Raw genomic sequence first — 25,000 nt, forward strand, 5'->3', positions numbered from 1 at the left:
GCATTGACGCTTCTTACAGATCTATCACAGGCTCAGCTCCTCCTACTCTCACTCGCTCCTACGAGCCTACATCCCTACCAGAAGCCTGCGATCGGCCAACGAGCGACGTCTACCAGAAGCCTACGATCGGCCAACGAGCGACGTCTACCAGAAGCCTGCGATCGGCCTGCGATCGGCCAACGAGCGACGTCTACCAGAAGCCTGCGATCGGCCTGCGATCGGCCAACGAGCGACGTCTACCAGAAGCCTGCGATCGGCCAACGAGCGACGTCTACCAGAAGCCTGCGATCGGCCAACGAGCGACGTCTACCAGAAGCCTACGATCGGCCAACGAGCGACGTCTACCAGAAGCCTGCGATCGGTCAACGAGCGGCGTCTACCAGAAGCCTGCGATCGGCCAACGAGCGACGTCTACCAGAAGCCTGCGATCGGCCAACGAGCGACGTCTACCAGAAGCCTGCGATCGGTCAACGAGCGACGTCTACCAGAAGCCTACGATCGGCCAACGAGCGACGTCTACCAGAAGCCTGCGATCGGCCAACGAGCGACGTCTACCAGAAGCCTACGATCGGCCAACGAGCGACGTCTACCAGAAGCCTGCGATCGGCCAACGAGCGACGTCTACCAGAAGCCTGCGATCGGCCAACGAGCGACGTCTACAAGGAGCCTGCGATCGGCCAACGAGCGACGTCTACCAGAAGCCTGCGATCGGCCAACGAGCGGCGTCTACCAGAAGCCTGCGATCGGCCAACGAGCGACGTCTACCAGAAGCCTGCGATCGGTCAACGAGCGACGTCTACCAGAAGCCTGCGATCGGCCAACGAGCGACGTCTACCAGAAGCCTGCGATCGGCCAACGAGCGACGTCTACAAGGAGCCTGCGATCGGCCAACGAGAGACGTCTACCAGAAGCCTGCGATCGGCCAACGAGCGACGTCTACCAGAAGCCTACGATCGGCTAACGAGCGACGTCTACCAGAAGCCTACGATCGGCTAACGAGCGACGTCTACCAGAAGCCTACGATCGTCCAACGAGCGACGTCTACCAGAAGCCTGCGATCGGCCAACGAGCAACGTCTACCAGAAGCCTACGATCGGCCAACGAGCGACGTCTACCAGAAGCCTACGATCGTCCAACGAGCGACGTCTACCAGAAGCCTACGATCGTCCAACGAGCGACGTCTACCAGAAGCCTACGATCGTCCAACGAGCGACGTCTACCAGAAGCCTACGATCGTCCAACGAGCGACGTCTACCAGAAGCCTACGATCGGCCAACGAGCGACGTCTACCAGAAGCCTACGATCGTCCAACGAGCGACGTCTACCAGAAGCCTGCGATCGGCCAACGAGCAACGTCTACCAGAAGCCTGCGATCGGCCAACGAGCGACGTCTACCAGAAGCCTGCGATCGGTCAACGAGCGACGTCTACCAGAAGCCTGCGATCGGTCAACGAGCGACGTCTACCAGAAGCCTACGATCGTCCAACGAGCGACGTCTACCAGAAGCCTACGATCGGCCAACGAGCAACGTCTACCAGAAGCCTACGATCGGCCAACGAGCGACGTCTACCAGAAGCCTACGATCGTCCAACGAGCGACGTCTACCAGAAGCCTACGATCGTCCAACGAGCGACGTCTACCAGAAGCCTACGATCGGCCAACGAGCAACGTCTACCAGAAGCCTACGATCGGCCAACGAGCGACGTCTACCAGAAGCCTACGATCGGTCAACGAGCGACGTCTACCAGAAGCCTGCGATCGGTCAACGAGCGACGTCTACCAGAAGCCTACGATCGTCCAACGAGCGACGTCTACCAGAAGCCTACGATCGGCCAACGAGCAACGTCTACCAGAAGCCTACGATCGTCCAACGAGCGACGTCTACCAGAAGCCTACGATCGGCCAACGAGCAACGTCTACCAGAAGCCTACGATCGGCCAACGAGCGACGTCTACCAGAAGCCTACGATCGTCCAACGAGCGACGTCTACCAGAAGCCTACGATCGGCCAACGAGCGACGTCTACCAGAAGCCTACGATCGTCCAACGAGCGACGTCTACCAGAAGCCTGCGATCGGCCAACGAGCAACGTCTACCAGAAGCCTACGATCGGCTAACGAGCGACGTCTACCAGAAGCCTACGATCGGCCAACGAGCAACGTCTACCAGAAGCCTGCGATCGGCCAACGAGCAACGTCTACCAGAAGCCTACGATCGGCCAACGAGCGACGTCTACCAGAAGCCTACGATCGGCCAACGAGCGACGTCTACCAGAAGCCTACGATCGGCTAACGAGCGACGTCTACCAGAAGCCTGCGATCGGCCAACGAGCGACGTCTACCAGAAGCCTGCGATCGGCCAACGAGCGACGTCTACCAGAAGCCTGCGATCGGCCAACGAGCGACGTCTACCAGAAGCCTGCGATCGGTCAACGAGCGACGTCTACCAGAAGCCTGCGATCGGTCAACGAGCGACGTCTACCAGAAGCCTGCGATCGGCCAACGAGCGACGTCTACCAGAAGCCTACGATCGGCCAACGAGCGACGTCTACCAGAAGCCTTCGATCGGCCAACGAGCGACATCTACCAGAAGCCTGCGAGCGACGTCTACCAGAAGCCTGCGATCGGCCAACGAGCGACGTCTACCAGAAGCCTTCGATCGGCCAACGAGCGACATCTACCAGAAGCCTGCGAGCGACGTCTACCAGAAGCCTTCGATCGGCCAACGAGCGACGTCTACCAGAAGCCTGCGATCGGTCAACGAGCGACGTCTACCAGAAGCCTGCGATCGGCCAACGAGCGACGTCTACCAGAAGCCTGCGATCGGTCAACGAGCGACGTCTACCAGAAGCCTGCGATCGGCCAACGAGCGACATCTACCAGAAGCCTACGAGCGACGTCTACCAGAAGCCTACGATCGGTCAACGAGCGACGTCTACCAGAAGCCTGCGATCGGCCAACGAGCGACGTCTACCAGAAGCCTGCGATCGGCCAACGAGCGGCGTCTACCAGAAGCCTGCGATCGGCCAACGAGCGACGTCTACCAGAAGCCTGCGATCGGTCAACGAGCGACGTCTACCAGAAGCCTGCGATCGGCCAACGAGCGACGTCTACCAGAAGCCTGCGATCGGCCAGCGAGCGACGTCTACCAGAAGCCTGCGATCGGCCAACGAGCGACGTCTACCAGAAGCCTGCGATCGGTCAACGAGCAACGTCTACCAGAAGCCTGCGATCGGCCAACGAGCGACGTCTACCAGAAGCCTGCGATCGGCCAACGAGCGACGTCTACCAGAAGCCTGCGATCGGCCAACGAGCGACGTCTACCAGAAGCCTGCGATCGGCCAACGAGCGACGTCTACCAGAAGCCTGCGATCGGCCAACGAGCGACGTCTACCAGAAGCCTGCGATCGGTCAACGAGCGACGTCTACCAGAAGCCTGCGATCGGTCAACGAGCGACGTCTACCAGAAGCCTGCGATCGGCCAACGAGCGACGTCTACCAGAAGCCTACGATCGGCCAACGAGCGACGTCTACCAGAAGCCTGCGATCGGTCAACGAGCGACGTCTACCAGAAGCCTGCGATCGGCCAACGAGCGACGTCTACCAGAAGCCTGCGATCGGCCAACGAGCGACGTCTACCAGAAGCCTACGATCGGCCAACGAGCGACGTCTACCAGAAGCCTGCGATCGGCCAACGAGCGACGTCTACCAGAAGCCTACGATCGGTCAACGAGCGACGTCTACCAGAAGCCTGCGATCGGTCAACGAGCGACGTCTACCAGAAGCCTGCGATCGGCCAACGAGCGACGTCTACCAGAAGCCTACGATCGGCCAACGAGCGGCGTCTACCAGAAGCCTGCGATCGGTCAACGAGCGACGTCTACCAGAAGCCTGCGATCGGCCAACGAGCGACGTCTACCAGAAGCCTGCGATCGGTCAACGAGCGACGTCTACAAGGAGCCTGCGATCGGCCAACGAGCGACGTCTACCAGAAGCCTACGATCGGTCAACGAGCGACGTCTACAAGGAGCCTGCGATCGGCCAACGAGCAACGTCTACAAGGAGCCTGCGATCGGTCAACGAGCGGCGTCTACCAGAAGCCTGCGATCGGTCAACGAGCGACGTCTACCAGAAGCCTGCGATCGGCCAACGAGCGACGTCTACCAGAAGCCTGCGATCGGTCAACGAGCGACGTCTACAAGGAGCCTGCGATCGGCCAACGAGCGACGTCTACCAGAAGCCTACGATCGGTCAACGAGCGACGTCTACAAGGAGCCTGCGATCGGCCAACGAGCGACGTCTACAAGGAGCCTGCGATCGGTCAACGAGCGACGTCTACCAGAAGCCTACGATCGGTCAACGAGCGACGTCTACCAGAAGCCTGCGATCGGTCAACGAGCGACGTCTACAAGGAGCCTGCGATCGGCCAACGAGCGACGTCTACAAGGAGCCTGCGATCGGTCAACGAGCGACGTCTACAAGGAGCCTGCGATCGGCCAACGAGAGACGTCTACCAGAAGCCTGCGATCGGCCAACGAGCGACGTCTACCAGAAGCCTACGATCGGCCAACGAGCGACGTCTACCAGAAGCCTGCGATCGGCCAACGAGCGACGTCTACCAGAAGCCTGCGATCGGTCAACGAGCGACGTCTACCAGAAGCCTGCGATCGGTCAACGAGCGACGTCTACCAGAAGCCTGCGATCGGCCAACGAGCGACGACTACCAGAAGCCTGCGATCGGTCAACGAGCGACGTCTACCAGAAGCCTGCGATCGGCCAACGAGCGACGTCTACCAGAAGCCTGCGATCGGTCAACGAGCGACGTCTACCAGAAGCCTGCGATCGGCCAACGAGCGACGTCTACCAGAAGCCTGCGATCGGCCAACGAGCGACGTCTACCAGAAGCCTGCGATCGGTCAACGAGCGACGTCTACCAGAAGCCTGCGATCGACGTCTACCAGAAGCCTGCGATCGGTCAACGAGCGACGTCTACCAGAAGCCTGCGATCGGCCAACGAGCGACGTCTACCAGAAGCCTGCGATCGGTCAACGAGCGACGTCTACCAGAAGCCTGCGATCGGCCAACGAGCGACGTCTACCAGAAGCCTGCGATCGGCCAACGAGCGACGTCTACCAGAAGCCTGCGATCGGCCAACGAGCGACGTCTACCAGAAGCCTGCGATCGACGTCTACCAGAAGCCTGCGATCGGTCAACGAGCGACGTCTACCAGAAGCCTGCGATCGGTCAACGAGCGACGTCTACCAGAAGCCTGCGATCGGTCAACGAGCGACGTCTACCAGAAGCCTGCGATCGGTCAACGAGCGACGTCTACCAGAAGCCTGCGATCGGTCAACGAGCGACGTCTACCAGAAGCCTGCGATCGGCCAACGAGCGACGTCTACCAGAAGCCTACGATCGGCCAACGAGCGACGTCTACCAGAAGCCTGCGATCGGCCAACGAGCGACGTCTACCAGAAGCCTGCGATCGGCCAACGAGCGACGTCTACCAGAAGCCTGCGATCGGTCAACGAGCGACGTCTACCAGAAGCCTACGATCGGCCAACGAGCGACGTCTACCAGAAGCCTGCGATCGGCCAACGAGCGACGTCTACCAGAAGCCTGCGATCGGTCAACGAGCGACGTCTACCAGAAGCCTGCGATCGGCCAACGAGCGACGTCTACCAGAAGCCTGCGATCGGCCAACGAGCGACGTCTACCAGAAGCCTGCGATCGGTCAACGAGCGACGTCTACCAGAAGCCTACGATCGGCCAACGAGCGACGTCTACCAGAAGCCTGCGATCGGTCAACGAGCGACGTCTACCAGAAGCCTACGATCGGCCAACGAGCGACGTCTACCAGAAGCCTGCGATCGGCCAACGAGCGACGTCTACCAGAAGCCTGCGATCGGCCAACGAGCGACGTCTACCAGAAGCCTACGATCGGCCAACGAGCGACGTCTACCAGAAGCCTGCGATCGGTCAACGAGCGACGTCTACCAGAAGCCTACGATCGGCCAACGAGCGACGTCTACCAGAAGCCTACGATCGGCCAACGAGCGACGTCTACCAGAAGCCTGCGATCGGCCAACGAGCGACGTCTACCAGAAGCCTGCGATCGGCCAACGAGCGACGTCTACCAGAAGCCTGCGATCGGTCAACGAGCGACGTCTACCAGAAGCCTGCGATCGGCCAACGAGCGACGTCTACCAGAAGCCTGCGATCGGTCAACGAGCGACGTCTACCAGAAGCCTACGATCGGCCAACGAGCGACGTCTACCAGAAGCCTGCGATCGGCCAACGAGCGACGTCTACCAGAAGCCTGCGATCGGCCAACGAGCGACGTCTACCAGAAGCCTACGATCGGCCAACGAGCGACGTCTACCAGAAGCCTACGATCGGCCAACGAGCGACGTCTACCAGAAGCCTGCGATCGGCCAACGAGCGACGTCTACCAGAAGCCTGCGATCGGCCAACGAGCGACCTCTACCAGAAGCCTGCGATCGGCCAACGAGCGACGTCTACCAGAAGCCTGCGATCGGCCAACGAGCGACGTCTACCAGAAGCCTACGATCGGCCAACGAGCGACGTCTACCAGAAGCCTGCGATCGGGCAACGAGCGACGTCTACCAGAAGCCTGCGATCGGCCAACGAGCGACGTCTACCAGAAGCCTGCGATCGGTCAACGAGCGACGTCTACCAGAAGCCTGCGATCGGTCAACGAGCGACGTCTACCAGAAGCCTACGATCGGCCAACGAGCGACGTCTACCAGAAGCCTGCGATCGGCCAACGAGCGACGTCTACCAGAAGCCTGCGATCGGCCAACGAGCGACGTCTACCAGAAGCCTGCGATCGGCCAACGAGCGACGTCTACCAGAAGCCTGCGATCGGCCAACGAGCGACGTCTACCAGAAGCCTACGATCGGCCAACGAGCGACGTCTACCAGAAGCCTACGATCGGCCAACGAGCGACGTCTACCAGAAGCCTGCGATCGGCCAACGAGAGACGTCTACCAGAAGCCTGCGATCGGCCAACGAGCGACGTCTCGTGGTTCCATCACAGAAAGCCACAAAATCACTTTCCAGAACATTCTCATTCACAGTTCCCTGCTGGAGGAATGCTCTCCCCACCCTCATTCGGAACGCAGAATCCCTGACAACATTCAAAAGACAGCTGAAAACTCATCTCTTCCGTGAGCACTTAACCTCATAAAAAATAAATAAATAAAAAAAGAAAAAAAACCCTTCCCTTTCCCTTTAAAACCTCCCTTGTCTGGCTTATGCTACTCTGAGCAATGCCTGAACTTCGTATGTTGAGCACTTCTTGCGTTGTTTTTGCCTCTTCACGATGACTCGGTTAATTTAGTCCTAATTTGTAAGTCGCTTTGGATAAAAGCGTCTGCTAAATGACTAAAAGTAAAATGTAAATGTAAATGTAAATGTAAAGTCTCGGTTCCAGGGAGAAACTGATCAGATGTGTTCCTTCAATGAAATGTAAATCATTTTGGATAAAAGCATCTGCCAAATGCATAAATGAACTCCACACACTGCTAACCTCAGGTGTGTGTGTGTGAGAGATAGAGAGAGAGAGAGAGAGAGAGAGAGACTCTGTGTATGTGTGTGTGTGTGACTGTGTGTGTGACAGTGAGTCTGTGTGTGTGGATGTCTGTGTGAGCGAGTGTGTGACTGTGTGTATGTATGTGAGAGAGAGTGACTCCCTGTGTGTGTGTGTGTGTGTGTGTGTGTGCTCTGAATGGAGTCGTGGGAAGTTGACAGCTCTACAGATGTGCTGACTGCCCAGTTTCCATGGGAACATCTTCATCTTCGCAGAATTTATTCATTCATTCATTCAGTCTCTCAGTGTTTCTGTCCGTCACGGTGTGTGTTCACATGAGCTCAGCAGCTTTACCGTGTGTGTGTGTGTGTGTGTGTGCATGACAGAACTGCTTTAACGGCAGAATTTAATCAAAACATCCGTCTTCCAATACTAACCTGTAAACCTAATATTATCAGTCGTCATGAAAGGGAAGTTGTGCTGGTCTTCTCTCCTCTATTGTGTCGTATATCGAGAGAAACGCTTCTGGAACGAGAACAGATGTGGGCGGGGCTTGATTGTGTCTGTGGGGAGTTGATTGGATGGTTGTGGTTTGCTATTGGCTGATCTCATGTGAGTGACAGGTTATAGCCCCGCCCTCGTCATTAGAGAAGAGAAGAGACGCTGAAGAGGAACTTATTCTCATTAAACATTATTAAAACTATAATGATGCGCTCCCATAAATCAATGACCAGAAATGCAGCACTATTTCAAACAATAAATAATTATTAATAATTGTCCATTTTGATTTCATGGTGAATGTAAACAGTTTGAGTGCTAGATTCAATGTTTTCTGATGTCATTGAAATGACAAGAGTGAGCTGTAAAAATCTTTAATGCCACCGAAGACAAACTCACACAGGTTTGGAAGGACATGAGAGAGTAAATGACGATTTTTAGCCGAGCCATTCCTTTAAAATATGCTCAACTTTTCAAAAGCACATCAAGAGCGACTCTGAACTCACTAATTAATGAATACACATCAACAACTCCAGAATAACTATCAGAGGATATGTGTGTGTGTGTGTGTGTGTGAGAACATCAAGAGTAGAGCGCCACCTTCTGGAGAGACTCTAGAGTTCAGTCATGGACATATTCATTTAATAAAGTACATCATGAAGGAGAAAGGCAAGTGAGATCCTACAGAGTTAAAACACACGCATCTTTAAAGCGGCTCAAGAGCTTTATTGAGAACTAGCAAGTCTTTAATCTGCAGATAATGAAGTATAAACTCAGTTTCGGTGTTACGGCGGCTTAAGACACAAGTTATACTTCCATATGGTCACATTTCTGAGTGAATGGCAATTAAACAGGAAAGAACATGTCGATCGGGATTAGATTGTTCCACTGGTTGGAGGCGGGATTAAAAATAAACATGCACGGATGAATCGTTGACAAGAAGAGCAGTGACATTCATTAAACGTTGATTTCATGCCAACTTGAGCTCTGGAGATGTTGAAGATGCTCCAGTTTCCTTCATCTTGATCTGAAATCACAACAAACACACGTGTGAAAGAAAAAAACAGGAGGATTGTGCAACAACCTGAGCTGGACCTCGAGTCGCTCGGTTCGCGTAGAGAGTCGACTCCAGAAGATTCGATTCCTCGACTCTGAATATCCACGAGCCCTTCACGTGCATCTGAGAAAACAGGTGATAATTAATAAATAAATGAGCACGGTTAATGCATCACTCTTCTATAACACAAGTGCACATCAATGGAGGCTCAGACTGAGATCAGCACTGCTTTCTTCACACTCGCGCGGCTCTTCCGCACGTCAGTTTGCGCAGTGGACTAGTCATCACGGACACACACGGACACACGCGACGAAACTCAAATAGAGTTGTTTCATTTCACTTTTCTCTACCTTTTGCGGGAACACGCGGATCCTCTCTGTATTTGCGCGCGCCGGAAGACAGACGCCAGCTGATTTGTGACGTAGCATCTACGCAACTTCCGTTAACAACACAGTTTACGACATGTTCGTAATTATGCATTTCAGATTAATTACAATACGTTTGCCACTTTTTTTTATATATAACACTCGCTTGTATTAAAATATGGTTGTGATAAATAAAAACATAAAGCAGGAAATGAACGATAGCGCTGCCAGAGATGTTGCACTGGTGGGGAATGTAGTCTTTCACCACGAAATCATCTTTTGGTGAAGTTTCTTCTGAAACTGTAGGTTCTACACATTTGTTCTGGGAGTGTCCTGTTGCTCAGTCTTTCTGCAGTAATGCTAATGCCTTGATTGTCCAAAATGTGTAAAATGTATTTTTCCTTATCTTACAGACATTATTTTGGGGTTTTATATTAATGACAAGAATCTAATCAAAGCCAGTTTTTGGATTAACCTCCTTTTATTTATTATTGGAAAGTTTTATATCCATAAATGTAAATATACAAAAAGTAAACCCCGCTTTGACACTGAATTTGTATTTAAATACTAAATAGAAAGCTATAAAAACATCTAGAATTTGTGCCATGTTTAATATTCTTTCATAATATGCTTTTATTAATTTGTGTGCCTCCCTTTTCTTTTCTTTTACATCTCGTGACAAATCATTTTCAATAGGTACATTAGTCTTCTTTATATTCTTTTTATAGTTGACTATTGAACTATAACTTGTTTATTGTCTGAAAGTTTGTTTTTGTAGGCATTTGTTCTGGGAGTGTCCTGTTGCTCAGTCTTTCTGCAGTGCTAATGCCTTGACTGGCATGAAGTTGGTTTGACGTTGGACGTTCGATATTCGCATATTTAGGGACCGTCTCAAAATTACATGCGACATTGGTATAAACGTTTCTAACTTCAATATCATTTGAAGACAATGACTTACAGTCATAAAACCAACTGTACACTGTTCATCTAGGTGTCAGGTATGATGCACACCTTTTAGATTTTTGATATTTATGACAATAAACTGCTAAATCATATGCAAATATTGCTATGTATTTCACTACTGTATGGGGTCATACACAAAATATGACAATATTTAAAGCTCAATATCATTTGAAGACAACAATTTACAGTCATAAAACCAACTGTACATTGTTCATCTAGGTCTCATGTATGATGCACACCTTTTAGATTTTTGATATTTATGACAATAAACTGTTAAATCATATGCAAATATTGTTATGTATTTCACTACTAGAAACATTAGAAAATTGAATTGGAATTGAGTGATGAAGTAATTGATTACTGAGCATTATTATAAGGTTATTATTATCTTTTAACAGATTGAATGTCACCGCTGCAAGAGGTGGTTCTGTAAGGCCCGATATATTGGTCCAATCTGCCGGTCCGCCAATACACGGGGAAGGTTATCACGTGCTCTGTCCTTACTCGTGCAAAATATTGGTTGGTTAAATTTACAATACATTTAATTATGTATTCTCTCGTTTAATTCATCTGACTCCATAAATGAAAGGGTTTTAATGATATCTGTGGATCATTAATCATGAGTGAATGTTTGACTATTCCTTTTAACCATTAAATGAACAATGTCAAAATCAGTTGGAATAATCACGTAACAATTTATTATGTCAGGTAAATGTATCATGCCAATTTCATAATCAATTCAAAGATAATCGATACAAAACATCAAATTCTCCGGAATAAAGAAAAGATGCAAACCCAACTTTAAGAAATACATGAGGCTGAGAGATCTCGGTCTCTCAGCCTCACGGGCCATCTGAAGTACAGAAAAGGCCCCGATCTCCCTGCTGCACTTCCTTAAATAGACAAACCTTTTACCTGGAAACATGTAACAATAGAAATTTGCATGCAGTGGTCGCATCTTCATGGGGGTGTGGGACCATTTGCTTAAAGACCACCTTCCTTTGTAAGTCAGTTACCCATAAGCTCTTAAAAACCCTATTACCTTTTGTTTTATCTATCTGGATATGAGATATCTGTACCAGTCGCACTGTGACATTTTAAATGATACCAAACTTGAAAATACTCTGTGATAATCATACACATTAAACTATACATTTTCTTGGGTGATTTCAGGTGATCATCTGAGCATAAGAGAGAGGGGTGAGGGGAGAGGGAAAGAGATGTAGATTAGATGACTCGGAGGTGAGACTTTCGTCTCGATGGTGCATGAGAGCCAGTTCAAATGCTAATCTCCAGAGAGGTCCTTTTGTCCTCTCAGGGCCTGGTCACCCCCAAAACAGACTGTTTGGAATTTCCTAATTTATCAATTCTTACAGTTCCATGGGGCATGCCTTTCTATGTCACAAAAGGAGTTCAAGAGAGTTCAGAAGGTTGAGTGGAAGTGCTGCCTATGCAAATAGTTGTGGATTGGTCACTGGTATTTGTACAGTTCCCTACAAGTACCAAAAAAGAGTCAAAGGCCAAAAAAGAGTCTTGTTGGCTGCCGACGGAAATAAAATGAATACAAATAAACATGTTTGATATATAAAGATATTTTGTATCATCATTTTTTAATTGCACTTTAAATATTGTCATATTTTGTGTATGACCCCATACAGTAGTGAAATACATAGCAATATTTGCATATGATTTAACAGTTTATTGTCATAAATATCAAAAATCTAAAAGGTGTGCATCATACCTGACACCTAGATGAACAATGTACAGTTGGTTTTATGACTGTAAGTCATTGTCTTCAAATGATATTGAGCTTTAAATATTGTCATATTTTGTGTATGACCCCATACAGTAGTGAAATACATAACAATATTTGCATATGATTTAACAGTTTATTGTCATAAATATCAAAAATCTAAAAGGTGTGCATCATACCTGACACCTAGATGAACAATGTACAGTTGGTTTTATGACTGTAAATTGTTGTCTTCAAATGATATTGAGCTTTAAATATTGTCATATTTTGTGTATGACCCCATACAGTAGTGAAATACATAACAATATTTAGATATGATTTAGCAGTTTATTGTCATAAATGTCAAAAATCTAAAAGGTGTGCATCATACCTGACACCTAGATGAACAATGTACAGTTGGTTTTATGACTGTAAGTCATTGTCTTCAAATGATATTGAGCTTTAAATATAGTCATATTTTGTGTATGACCCCATACAGTAGTGAAATACATAACAATATTTGCATATGATTTAACAGTTTATTGTCATAAATATTGAAAATCTAAAAAGTGTGCATCATACATGAGACCTGGGTGAACAATGTACAGTTGGTTTTATGACTGTAAATTGTTGTCTTCAAATGATATTGAACTTTAAATATTGTCATATTTTGTGTATGACCCCATACAGTAGTGAAATACATAGCAATATTTGCATATGATTTAACAGTTTATTGTCATAAATATCAAAAATCTAAAAGGTGTGCATCATACCTGACACCTAGATGAACAGTGTACAGTTGGTTTTATGACTGTAAGTCATTGTCTTCAAATGCTATTGAAGTTAGAAACGTTTATACCAATGTCGCATGTAATTTTGAGACGGTCCCTAAATATGCGAATATCGAACGTCCAACGTCAAACCAACTTCATGCCAGTCAAGGACTTGATTGTCCAAAATGTGTTCTGGGATTTTTACTTATCTTACAGACATTATTTTGGGGTTTTATATTAATGACAAGAATCTAATCAAAGCAAGTTTTTTGGATTAACCTCCTTTTATTTATTATTGGAAAGTTTTATATCCATAAATGTAAATATACAAAAAGTAAACCCCGCTTTGACATCTTCAAACTAGAACTGAATTTGTATTTAAATACTAAATAGAAAGCTATAAAAACATCTAGAATTTGTGCCATGTTTCATAATATGCTTTTATTAATTTTTGTGCCTCCCTTGTTTTTTTTTCATCTCGTGACAAATCATTTTCTTTTTATAGTTGACTATTGAACTATAACTTGTTTATTGTCTGAAAGTTTGTTTTTGTGTCTTAGTATGTTTGTTAAAATTTGCGAATTCAGCACGATTATGTTATAATTCGGGCTGACGGCTTCAGCAGAAGTATATACCATCAATTAACATCCTTGGAACTCACAGTAGGACTGTATTAAATAGTTAGTTATTGTTAAACATCAATTTCCATATGGAGAAAATGAGTGGAGTTTTTACTTCCGGGAACTCGGCTGTCGCGTGACCTAAAACTGCGGTAATGTAAACTCCAAACATAGATAAATAGTGGCAAACTACGACGTACTGACGTCTGTCTTGCATTGACATTCGTTAAAAACAGTATTTTGTCTGTTCCTCGGTGAACCGAAGCATTACGCTTTTTGTTGTGTTGACTTCGGAGTCTCGCTTTACGGCGGCTCTGGCACTGCTTCTGTACGACAGTCGCGGGCGCTTTACGGCAGAGGCAGTGGCTGCGAGGTGAGCGAGATATGCTTATTTTCTTCATTATTATATTACTTTCTTCGTTCTAATGCCTTATAAACAGCTTTACAGTGATGAAGTGAACGTTTAAACGCATAACAGCTCTGCATGAGCTCAGTGTTCACTGGTGTTAGTGTGTTTCTCGAGCTCTTTTCCACACTACATAAACAAACACAAAGTAACCAAATAAAAGCGTTATAAAAATGTTGTGATGCACTTTATGGTGATTTACAGACACAAACTGTTGTTGTATGGAAAAGAGATGCATGCACATCCATCAAGTGAAAGCGAGGTTTTGAACTAAAGTCTGAAGTGTTGCTTTACCTGCACAGGTGAAGAGGCTTGATGCGAGGAGCGCTGAGCTTCTTCTGTCTGGTGAGTGTGTGTGTGTGTGTTAAAGGGATAGTTCACCCAAACATGAAAATTATCCCATCATTTACTCATAATAACCCTCAAGCATCCTATGTGTGTATGACTCTCTTCTTTCAGCCGGTACACAACCACAGTCAGGAGGTATTGCCACAAATATGGGACATTTTTTGCAATTCTGTGACATATTTCGATGTATAGCCAAAACATTAAATCCACATCCAATATCATTAAAAAAAAAACAGGATGTGTCCTAATCAAATCAAAAGAGAAAATGCAGAAAACACATTCATAAAAGAAATGATAGGCATATTAGTGCAAGTCTCCTGAGACGAGCTGCAGTCTCCTAATGTGGGACACCGAAAGGGCCAAAACCACAGATTCAAGTGGAATAGTAAAATCTTCTTAAGTTAGTAATTCTCCTGGTTATGGCTGGATGAAACATGGATAATTGAACTTCATCAGACAAATAATACATTATGATAGTTTTGATGCAATGATTATCAAGACGTTAAACATCTATTATCACAGGCCTGTGGTGTGTGTTGTGTAGACAGATAAAGAGTTAAATGTAGTCAGAATTCCTGCCTGTTCTCTAGTTCATCTTAACAACAAACACATACAACCACAATAGGCATAGCCTAGGCAAGATATACAATCTTCAACTTGCTAAAAAAAAGAACCCACATCTTGAACAAACCTTAAACATCTGCAGTAACAGCATTATAATATTGTATAACAACACTAAACACACTGTCCCGCTTTAGGCTGATCACACTTTTCCAAACCACACTTGAAAATTTGATAAAAAAATATATAGTCTATACATACAAAGTGATACTATTTTTTGATGGACAAACATTTCATAAGCGCATTAGGCCAAAACGTGGCAGGATTGTTTTGTTTAAAATTAATTTATATTCCTTAATTCAAAAAGTCAAACCTCTGTCACTGACACTTGTCTGATGTTATACCCTCATATATGATTGGACACTTGAGAGGTCATGTGATTTTGATTACATGACACAGCTTTGGCTAACCCCAGTTTCACTGGCATACATATTACAGGCAAACCTAAATGTATTCAGACACCTTCAACATTTCTCACATCATCAGTTTATTCGCTATAGTTTAGAAAATGGTAATGAAATATGAGCAGAACTCAGTTGATATTTGACTGGTTTTGTCCGTCCTTCTGTTAGACTGTCTCACACATGAATTATGTTGAATATCTGTCAGCTGTTAAATTTAACTACACAATTAGATAATACCAGTTTAGCTCAACCAATCACCAAGCAATGCTTCATTGTGTTCAGTCTGTGTGTAAAAAGAGCATTAGCAATTAAAGAAAACACACTTCAGCAGAACATGATCAGCTCAAAGTGTCCCAATCATTATTGGGCCCAAAGTTTTACTGGTAGTCTCTGAATGAAGAATATTTGGGTATAATATGTCACAGTTTACTTTATTTTGCTCTCCTCACTTACAGAAATGAACTATAGTTAGGCTTAGTGATAAAAACAGTTGCAAATGTTGTACAAAATAGGCCTACACACACTATACTCATCTTTGCACAAATAAAATGTGCATTAATGTCTTTACCAAATTATATGCATCTAATTAATTTAGATTACAGTGCAATGTTTTCCTGGACATCTCGCGATCTCGGGGCACATGAGTTCCCGAACATAATGCATGATGGGATACGCTAGCGCAGTGTGGGTTTGATGTGCATTAAGGCCATCAAGTCCTCCTGGGAAAGTTTAACTTTAACTCTATTGTCCCCAGGGGGAAATTCTTTTATGTTGCTGTCTGGGATCCCTTTAACGTTGTGTGTGTGTGTGTGTGTGTGTGTGTGGTTTGTTCAGTCGCTCCTGTCGGGTGTTTTGATGCTGCCGGTGCTGCGGTGGATCGGATCGCGCTCGTTCTCCATGGCAACAGAAACACACTTGTCTGGCACACACTCGGCAGCCTTCGTGACCTGCCCGAACGACACGGTGGCCAAAGAGCTGGCCAGGTACTGAGGAGCATGAGGTGCACACTGAGTCCCACACACTGAGTCCGACACACACACTGAGTCCGACACACACTGAGTCCGACACACACTGAGTCCGACACACACTGAGTCCGACACACACTGAGTCCCACACACTGAGTCCGACACACACACTGAGTCCGACACACACACTGAGTCCCACACACTGAGTCCGACACACACCGAGTCCGCCGACACACACTGAGTCCGACACACTGAGTCCGACACACACCGAGTCCGCCGACACACACTGAGTCCGCCGACACACACTGAGTCCGACACACACACTGAGTCCGACACACACACTGAGTCCGACACACACACTGAGTCCGACACACACACTGAGTCCGACACACACACTGAGTCCGACACACACACTGAGTCCGACACACACACTGAGTCCGACACACACACTGAGTCCGCCGACACACACTGAGTCCGACACACACCGAGTCCGACACACACCGAGTCCGCCACACACACCGAGTCCGCCGACACACACTGAGTCCGACACACACCGAGTCCGACACACACCGAGTCCGACACACACCGAGTCCGCCACACACACTGAGTCCGCCGACACACACTGAGTCCGACACACACACTGAGTCCGACACACACACTGAGTCCGCCGACACACACCGAGTCCGACACACACCGAGTCCGACACACACCGAGTCCGCCACACACACTGAGTCCGCCACACACACTGAGTCCGCCACACACACTGAGTCCGCCACACACACCGAGTCCGCCGACACACACCGAGTCCGCCGACACACACTGAGTCCGCCGACACACACTGAGTCCGCCGACACACACCGAGTCCGCCGACACACACCGAGTCCGACACACACCGAGTCCGCCACACACACTGAGTCCGCCGACACACACCGAGTCCGACGCACACACTGAGTCCGACACACACACTGAGTCCGCCACACACACTGAGTCCGCCACACACACCGAGTCCGACACACACACTGAGTCCGCCACACACACCGAGTCCGCCACACACACCGAGTCCGCCACACACACTGAGTCCGACACACACACTGAGTCCGACACACACCGAGTCCGACACACACCGAGTCCGACACACACCGAGTCCGCCACACACACTGAGTCCGCCACACACACTGAGTCCGCCACACACACTGAGTCCGCCACACACACCGAGTCCGCCACACACACCGAGTCCGCCGACACACACCGAGTCCGCCGACACACACCGAGTCCGCCGACACACACCGAGTCCGCCGACACACACCGAGTCCGCCGACACACACCGAGTCCGCCGACACACACCGAGTCCGCCGACACACACCGAGTCCGCCGACACACACCGAGTCCGCCGACACACACTGAGTCCGCCACACACACTGAGTCCGCCGACACACACTGAGTCCGCCACACACACTGAGTCCGCCGACACACACCGAGTCCGCCGACACACACCGAGTCCGCCGACACACACCGAGTCCGCCGACACACACCGAGTCCGCCGACACACACCGAGTCCGCCGACACACACCGAGTCCGACGCACACACTGAGTCCGCCGCACACACTGAGTCCGCCACACACACCGAGTCCGACACACACCGAGTCCGACACACACACTGAGTCCGCCACACACACTGAGTCCGCCACACACACTGAGTCCGCCACACACACCGAGTCCGCCACACACACCGAGTCCGCCGACACACACTGAGTCCGCCGACACACACCGAGTCCGCCACACACACCGAGTCCGCCGACACACACACTGAGTCCGACACACACACTGAGTCCGCCGACACACACTGAGTCCGACACACACACTGAGTCCGCCGACACACACTGAGTCCGACACACACACTGAGTCCGCCGACAGACACTGAGTCCGCCACACACACTGAGTCCGCCACACACACTGAGTCCGCCGACACACACTGAGTCCGACACACACACTGAGTCCGCCGACAGACACTGAGTCCGCCACACACACTGAGTCCGCCGACACACACTGAGTCCGACACACACACTGAGTCCGCCGACAGACACTGAGTCCGCCACACACACTGAGTCCGCCACACACACTGAGTCCGCCGACACACACTGAGTCCGACACACACACTGAGTCCGCCGACACACACACCGAGTCCGCCACACACACTGAGTCCGCCGACACACACTGAGTCCGACACACACACTGAGTCCGCCGACAGACACTGAGTCCGCCACACACACTGAGTCCGCCACACACACTGAGTCCGCCACACACACTGAGTCCGACACACACACCGAGTCCGCCGACACACACCGAGTCCGCCGACACACACTGAGTCCGACACACTGAGTCCGCCAACACACACACTGAGTCCGCCACACACACTGAGTCCGCCACACTGAGTCCGACACACACACACTGAGTCCGACACACACACACTGAGTCCGCCGACACACACACTGAGTCCGACACACACACTGAGTCCGCCGACACACACTGAGTCCGACACACACACTGAGTCCGACACACACACTGAGTCCGACACACACACTGAGTCCGACACACACACTGAGTCCGACACACACACTGAGTCCGACACACACACTGAGTCCGACACACACACTGAGTCCGCCGACACACACTGAGTCCGCCACACACACTGAGTCCGCCACACACACTGAGTCCGCCGACACACACCGAGTCCGCCGACACACACTGAGTCCGACACACACTGAGTCCGACACACACACTGAGTCCGCCGACACACACACCGAGTCCGCCGACACACACTGAGTCCGACACACACACTGAGTCCGACACACACCGAGTCCGCCACACACACTGAGTCCGCCGACACACACTGAGTCCGACACACACCGAGTCCGCCGACACACACTGAGTCCGCCGACACACACACTGAGTCCGCCACGCACACTGAGTCCGACACACACACTGAGTCCGCCGACACACACTGAGTCCGACACACACACTGAGTCCGCCGACACACACTGAGTCCGACACACACCGAGTCCGCCGACACACACTGAGTCCGACACACACCGAGTCCGACACACACTGAGTCCGCCGACACACACTGAGTCCGACACACACCGAGTCCGCCGACACACACTGAGTCCGACACACACCGAGTCCGACACACACTGAGTCCGCCGACACACACACTGAGTCCGCCACACACACTGAGTCCGACGACACACACTGAGTCCGCCGACACACACTGAGTCCGCCGACACACACCGAGTCCGACACACACCGAGTCCGCCGACACACACCGAGTCCGCCGACACACACCGAGTCCGCCGACACACACTGAGTCCGCCGACACACACTGAGTCCGCCACACACACTGAGTCCGCCACACACACTGAGTCCGCCACACACACTGAGTCCGCCACACACACTGAGTCCGCCACACACACTGAGTCCGCCACACACACTGAGTCCGCCACACACACTGAGTCCGCCGACACACACTGAGTCCGCCACACACACTGAGTCCGCCACACACACTGAGTCCGCCACACACACTGAGTCCGCCGACACACACTGAGTCCGCCACACACACTGAGTCCGCCACACACACTGAGTCCGCCACACACACTGAGTCCGCCACACACACTGAGTCCGCCACACACACTGAGTCCGCCACACACACTGAGTCCGCCACACACACTGAGTCCGCCACACACACTGAGTCCGCCACACACACTGAGTCCGCCACACACACTGAGTCCGCCACACACACTGAGTCCGCCACACACACTGAGTCCGCCACACACACTGAGTCCGCCACACACACTGAGTCCGCCACACACACTGAGTCCGCCGACACACACTGAGTCCGCCACACACACTGAGTCCGCCACACACACTGAGTCCGCCGACACACACTGAGTCCGCCACACACACTGAGTCCGCCACACACTGAGTCCGCCACACACTGAGTCCGCCACACACACTGAGTCCGCCACACACACTGAGTCCGCCGACACACACTGAGTCCGCCACACACTGAGTCCGCCACACACTGAGTCCGCCACACACTGAGTCCGCCACACACTGAGTCCGCCGACACACACCGAGTCCGCCACACACACCGAGTCCGCCACACACACCGAGTCCGCCACACACACCGAGTCCGCCGACACACCGAGTCCGCCGACACACACCGAGTCCGCCACACACACCGAGTCCGCCACACACACTGAGTCCGCCACACACACTGAGTCCGCCACACACTGAGTCCGCCACACACACTGAGTCCGCCACACACACTGAGTCCGCCACACACACTGAGTCCGCCACACACACTGAGTCCGCCACACACTGAGTCCGCCGACACACACTGAGTCCGCCGACACACACTGAGTCCGCCGACACACACTGAGTCCGCCGACACACACTGAGTCCGCCGACACACACTGAGTCCGCCGACACACACTGAGTCCGCCACACACACTGAGTCCGCCACACACACTGAGTCCGCCGACACACACTGAGTCCGACACACACACTGAGTCCGCCGACACACACTGAGTCCGACACACACACTGAGTCCGCCGACACACACTGAGTCCGACACACACACTGAGTCCGCCGACACACACTGAGTCCGACACACACACTGAGTCCGCCGACACACACTGAGTCCGACACACACACTGAGTCCGCCGACACACACTGAGTCCGACACACACACTGAGTCCGCCACACACACTGAGTCCGCCACACACACTGAGTCCGCCACACACACTGAGTCCGCCGACACACACTGAGTCCGACACACACACTGAGTCCGACACACACACTGAGTCCGACACACACACTGAGTCCGACACACACACTGAGTCCGACACACACACCGAGTCCGACACACACACCGAGTCCGACACACACACCGAGTCCGACACACACACCGAGTCCGACACACACACCGAGTCCGACACACACACCGAGTCCGCCGACACACACCGAGTCCGCCGACACACACCGAGTCCGCCGACACACACCGAGTCCGCCGACACACACCGAGTCCGCCGACACACACCGAGTCCGACACACACCGAGTCCGCCGACACACACTGAGTCCGCCGACACACACTGAGTCCGCCGACACACACTGAGTCCGCCGACACACACTGAGTCCGACACACACACTGAGTCCGCCGACACACACCGAGTCCGCCGACACACACCGAGTCCGACACACACCGAGTCCGCCGACACACACCGAGTCCGCCGACACACACCGAGTCCGCCGACACACACCGAGTCCGCCGACACACACCGAGTCCGCCGACACACACCGAGTCCGACACACACCGAGTCCGCCGACACACACCGAGTCCGCCGACACACACCGAGTCCGCCGACACACACCGAGTCCGCCGACACACACCGAGTCCGCCACACACTGAGTCCGCCACACACACTGAGTCCGCCGACACACACTGAGTCCGACACACACACTGAGTCCGCCGACACACACCGAGTCCGCCGACACACACCGAGTCCGACACACACCGAGTCCGCCGACACACACCGAGTCCGCCGACACACACCGAGTCCGCCGACACACACCGAGTCCGCCACACACTGAGTCCGACACACACACTGAGTCCGCCACACACACTGAGTCCGCCGACACACACTGAGTCCGCCACACACACTGAGTCCGCCGACACACACTGAGTCCGACACACACACCGAGTCCGACACACACCGAGTCCGCCGACACACACCGAGTCCGACACACACACTGAGTCCGCCGACACACACTGAGTCCGACACACACACTGAGTCCGCCGACACACACCGAGTCCGCCGACACACACCGAGTCCGACACACACCGAGTCCGCCGACACACACCGAGTCCGCCGACACACACCGAGTCCGACACACACCGAGTCCGCCGACACACACCGAGTCCGCCGACACACACCGAGTCCGCCGACACACACTGAGTCCGACACACACACTGAGTCCGCCGACACACACTGAGTCCGACACACACACCGAGTCCGACACACACCGAGTCCGCCGACACACACCGAGTCCGACACACACACTGAGTCCGCCGACACACACTGAGTCCGCCACACACACTGAGTCCGCCGACACACACCGAGTCCGCCGACACACACCGAGTCCGACACACACCGAGTCCGCCGACACACACCGAGTCCGCCGACACACACCGAGTCCGACACACACCGAGTCCGCCGACACACACCGAGTCCGCCGACACACACCGAGTCCGCCGACACACACCGAGTCCGACACACACACCGAGTCCGCCGACACACACTGAGTCCGACACACACACTGAGTCCGCCGACACACACTGAGTCCGCCGACACACACTGAGTCCGCCACACACACTGAGTCCGCCGACACACACTGAGTCCGACACACACACCGAGTCCGACACACACCGAGTCCGCCGACACACACCGAGTCCGACACACACACTGAGTCCGCCGACACACACTGAGTCCGACACACACACTGAGTCCGACACACACACCGAGTCCGCCGACACACACCGAGTCCGCCGACACACACCGAGTCCGCCGACACACACCGAGTCCGCCGACACACACCGAGTCCGCCGACACACACCGAGTCCGCCACACACCGAGTCCGCCGACACACACCGAGTCCGCCGACACACACCGAGTCCGCCGACACACACCGAGTCCGACACACACCGAGTCCGCCGACACACACCGAGTCCGCCGACACACACCGAGTCCGACACACACCGAGTCCGCCGACACACACCGAGTCCGCCGACACACACCGAGTCCGACACACACCGAGTCCGCCGACACACACCGAGTCCGCCGACACACACCGAGTCCGCCGACACACACCGAGTCCGCCGACACACACCGAGTCCGACACACACCGAGTCCGCCGACACACACCGAGTCCGCCGACACACACCGAGTCCGCCGACACACACCGAGTCCGACACACACCGAGTCCGACACACACCGAGTCCGCCGACACACACCGAGTCCGCCGACACACACCGAGTCCGCCGACACACACCGAGTCCGCCGACACACACCGAGTCCGCCGACACACACCGAGTCCGCCGACACACACCGAGTCCGACGCACACCGAGTCCGACACACACACTGAGTCCGCCACACACACTGAGTCCGACACACACACTGAGTCCGACACACACACTGAGTCCGACACACACTGAGTCCGACACACACACTGAGTCCGACACACACACTGAGTCCGACACACACACTGAGTCCGACACACACTGAGTCCGACACACACTGAGTCCGCCGACACACACCGAGTCCGCCGACACACACCGAGTCCGACACACACCGAGTCCGACACACACCGAGTCCGCCGACACACACCGAGTCCGACACACACCGAGTCCGCCGACACACACCGAGTCCGCCACACACACCGAGTCCGACACACACCGAGTCCGCCGACACACACCGAGTCCGACACACACCGAGTCCGCCGACACACACCGAGTCCGACACACACCGAGTCCGCCGACACACACCGAGTCCGCCACACACACCGAGTCCGACACACACCGAGTCCGACACACACCGAGTCCGACACACACCGAGTCCGACACACACCGAGTCCGCCGACACACACACTGAGTCCGCCGACACACACTGAGTCCGACACACACACTGAGTCCGACACACACTGAGTCCGACACACACTGAGTCCGACACACACTGAGTCCGACACACACTGAGTCCGACACACACTGAGTCCGACACACACTGAGTCCGACACACACTGAGTCCGACACACACTGAGTCCGACACACACTGAGTCCGACACACACTGAGTCCGACACACACTGAGTCCGACACACACTGAGTCCGACACACACTGAGTCCGACACACACTGAGTCCGACACACACTGAGTCCGACACACACACTGAGTCCGACACACACACTGAGTCCGACACACACTGAGTCCGCCGACACACACCGAGTCCGCCACACACACCGAGTCCGCCGACACACACCGAATCCGCCACACACACCGAGTCCGACACACACCGAGTCCGACACACACCGAGTCCGACACACACCGAGTCCGCCGACACACACACTGAGTCCGCCGACACACACTGAGTCCGACACACACACTGAGTCCGACACACACACTGAGTCCGACACACACACTGAGTCCGACACACACTGAGTCCGACACACACTGAGTCCGACACACACTGAGTCCGACACACACTGAGTCCGACACACACTGAGTCCGACACACACTGAGTCCGACACACACTGAGTCCGACACACACTGAGTCCGACACACACTGAGTCCGACACACACTGAGTCCGACACACACTGAGTCCGACACACACTGAGTCCGACACACACCGAGTCCGACACACACCGAGTCCGACACACACCGAGTCCTGAGGGAGCATGAGGTGCACACTGAGTCCGACACACACACCGAGTCCGACACACACACCGAGTCCGACACACACCGAGTCCGACACACACCGAGTCCGACACACACCGAGTCCGACACACACACCGAGTCCGACACACACACCGAGTCCGACACACACCGAGTCCGACACACACTGAGTCGTTTTATCTCGTATCCGTCA

At 52.5% G+C, this 25,000-nt stretch overlaps 2 protein-coding genes across 4 annotated transcripts in view; one reads left to right on the forward strand and one right to left on the reverse strand.

Annotated features, from left to right (window-relative positions):
- The window catches only part of atf4a (activating transcription factor 4a), a 265,767-nt gene extending 250,079 nt beyond the window's left edge, over nt 1-15,688 (reverse strand). The window contains exon 1 of the mRNA XM_079883030.1: nt 15,483-15,688. The gene's annotated coding sequence lies outside the window, so the exon portion shown is untranslated. The remainder of the gene's footprint in view (nt 1-15,482) is intronic.
- LOC307165440 (protein CutA homolog) overlaps nt 13,102-25,000 on the forward strand; it is an 18,673-nt gene continuing 6,774 nt past the window's right edge. The window contains exons 1-3 of one of the 3 annotated variants that reach the window (XM_079883050.1): nt 13,102-13,932; nt 14,268-14,310; nt 16,173-16,321. In XM_079883050.1, the coding sequence (XP_079739176.1) occupies nt 14,281-14,310; nt 16,173-16,321 (179 nt within the window). In that variant the 5' untranslated portion in view covers nt 13,102-13,932; nt 14,268-14,280. The remainder of the gene's footprint in view (nt 13,933-14,267; nt 14,311-16,172; nt 16,322-25,000) is intronic. The other 2 variants (XM_079883051.1, XM_079883052.1) reach the window with 2 other exon arrangements.

Source organism: Squalius cephalus (assembly GCF_949319135.1).
Source record: "Squalius cephalus genome assembly, chromosome: 10".
In the NCBI taxonomy this organism is placed as follows: domain Eukaryota; kingdom Metazoa; phylum Chordata; class Actinopteri; order Cypriniformes; family Leuciscidae; genus Squalius; species Squalius cephalus.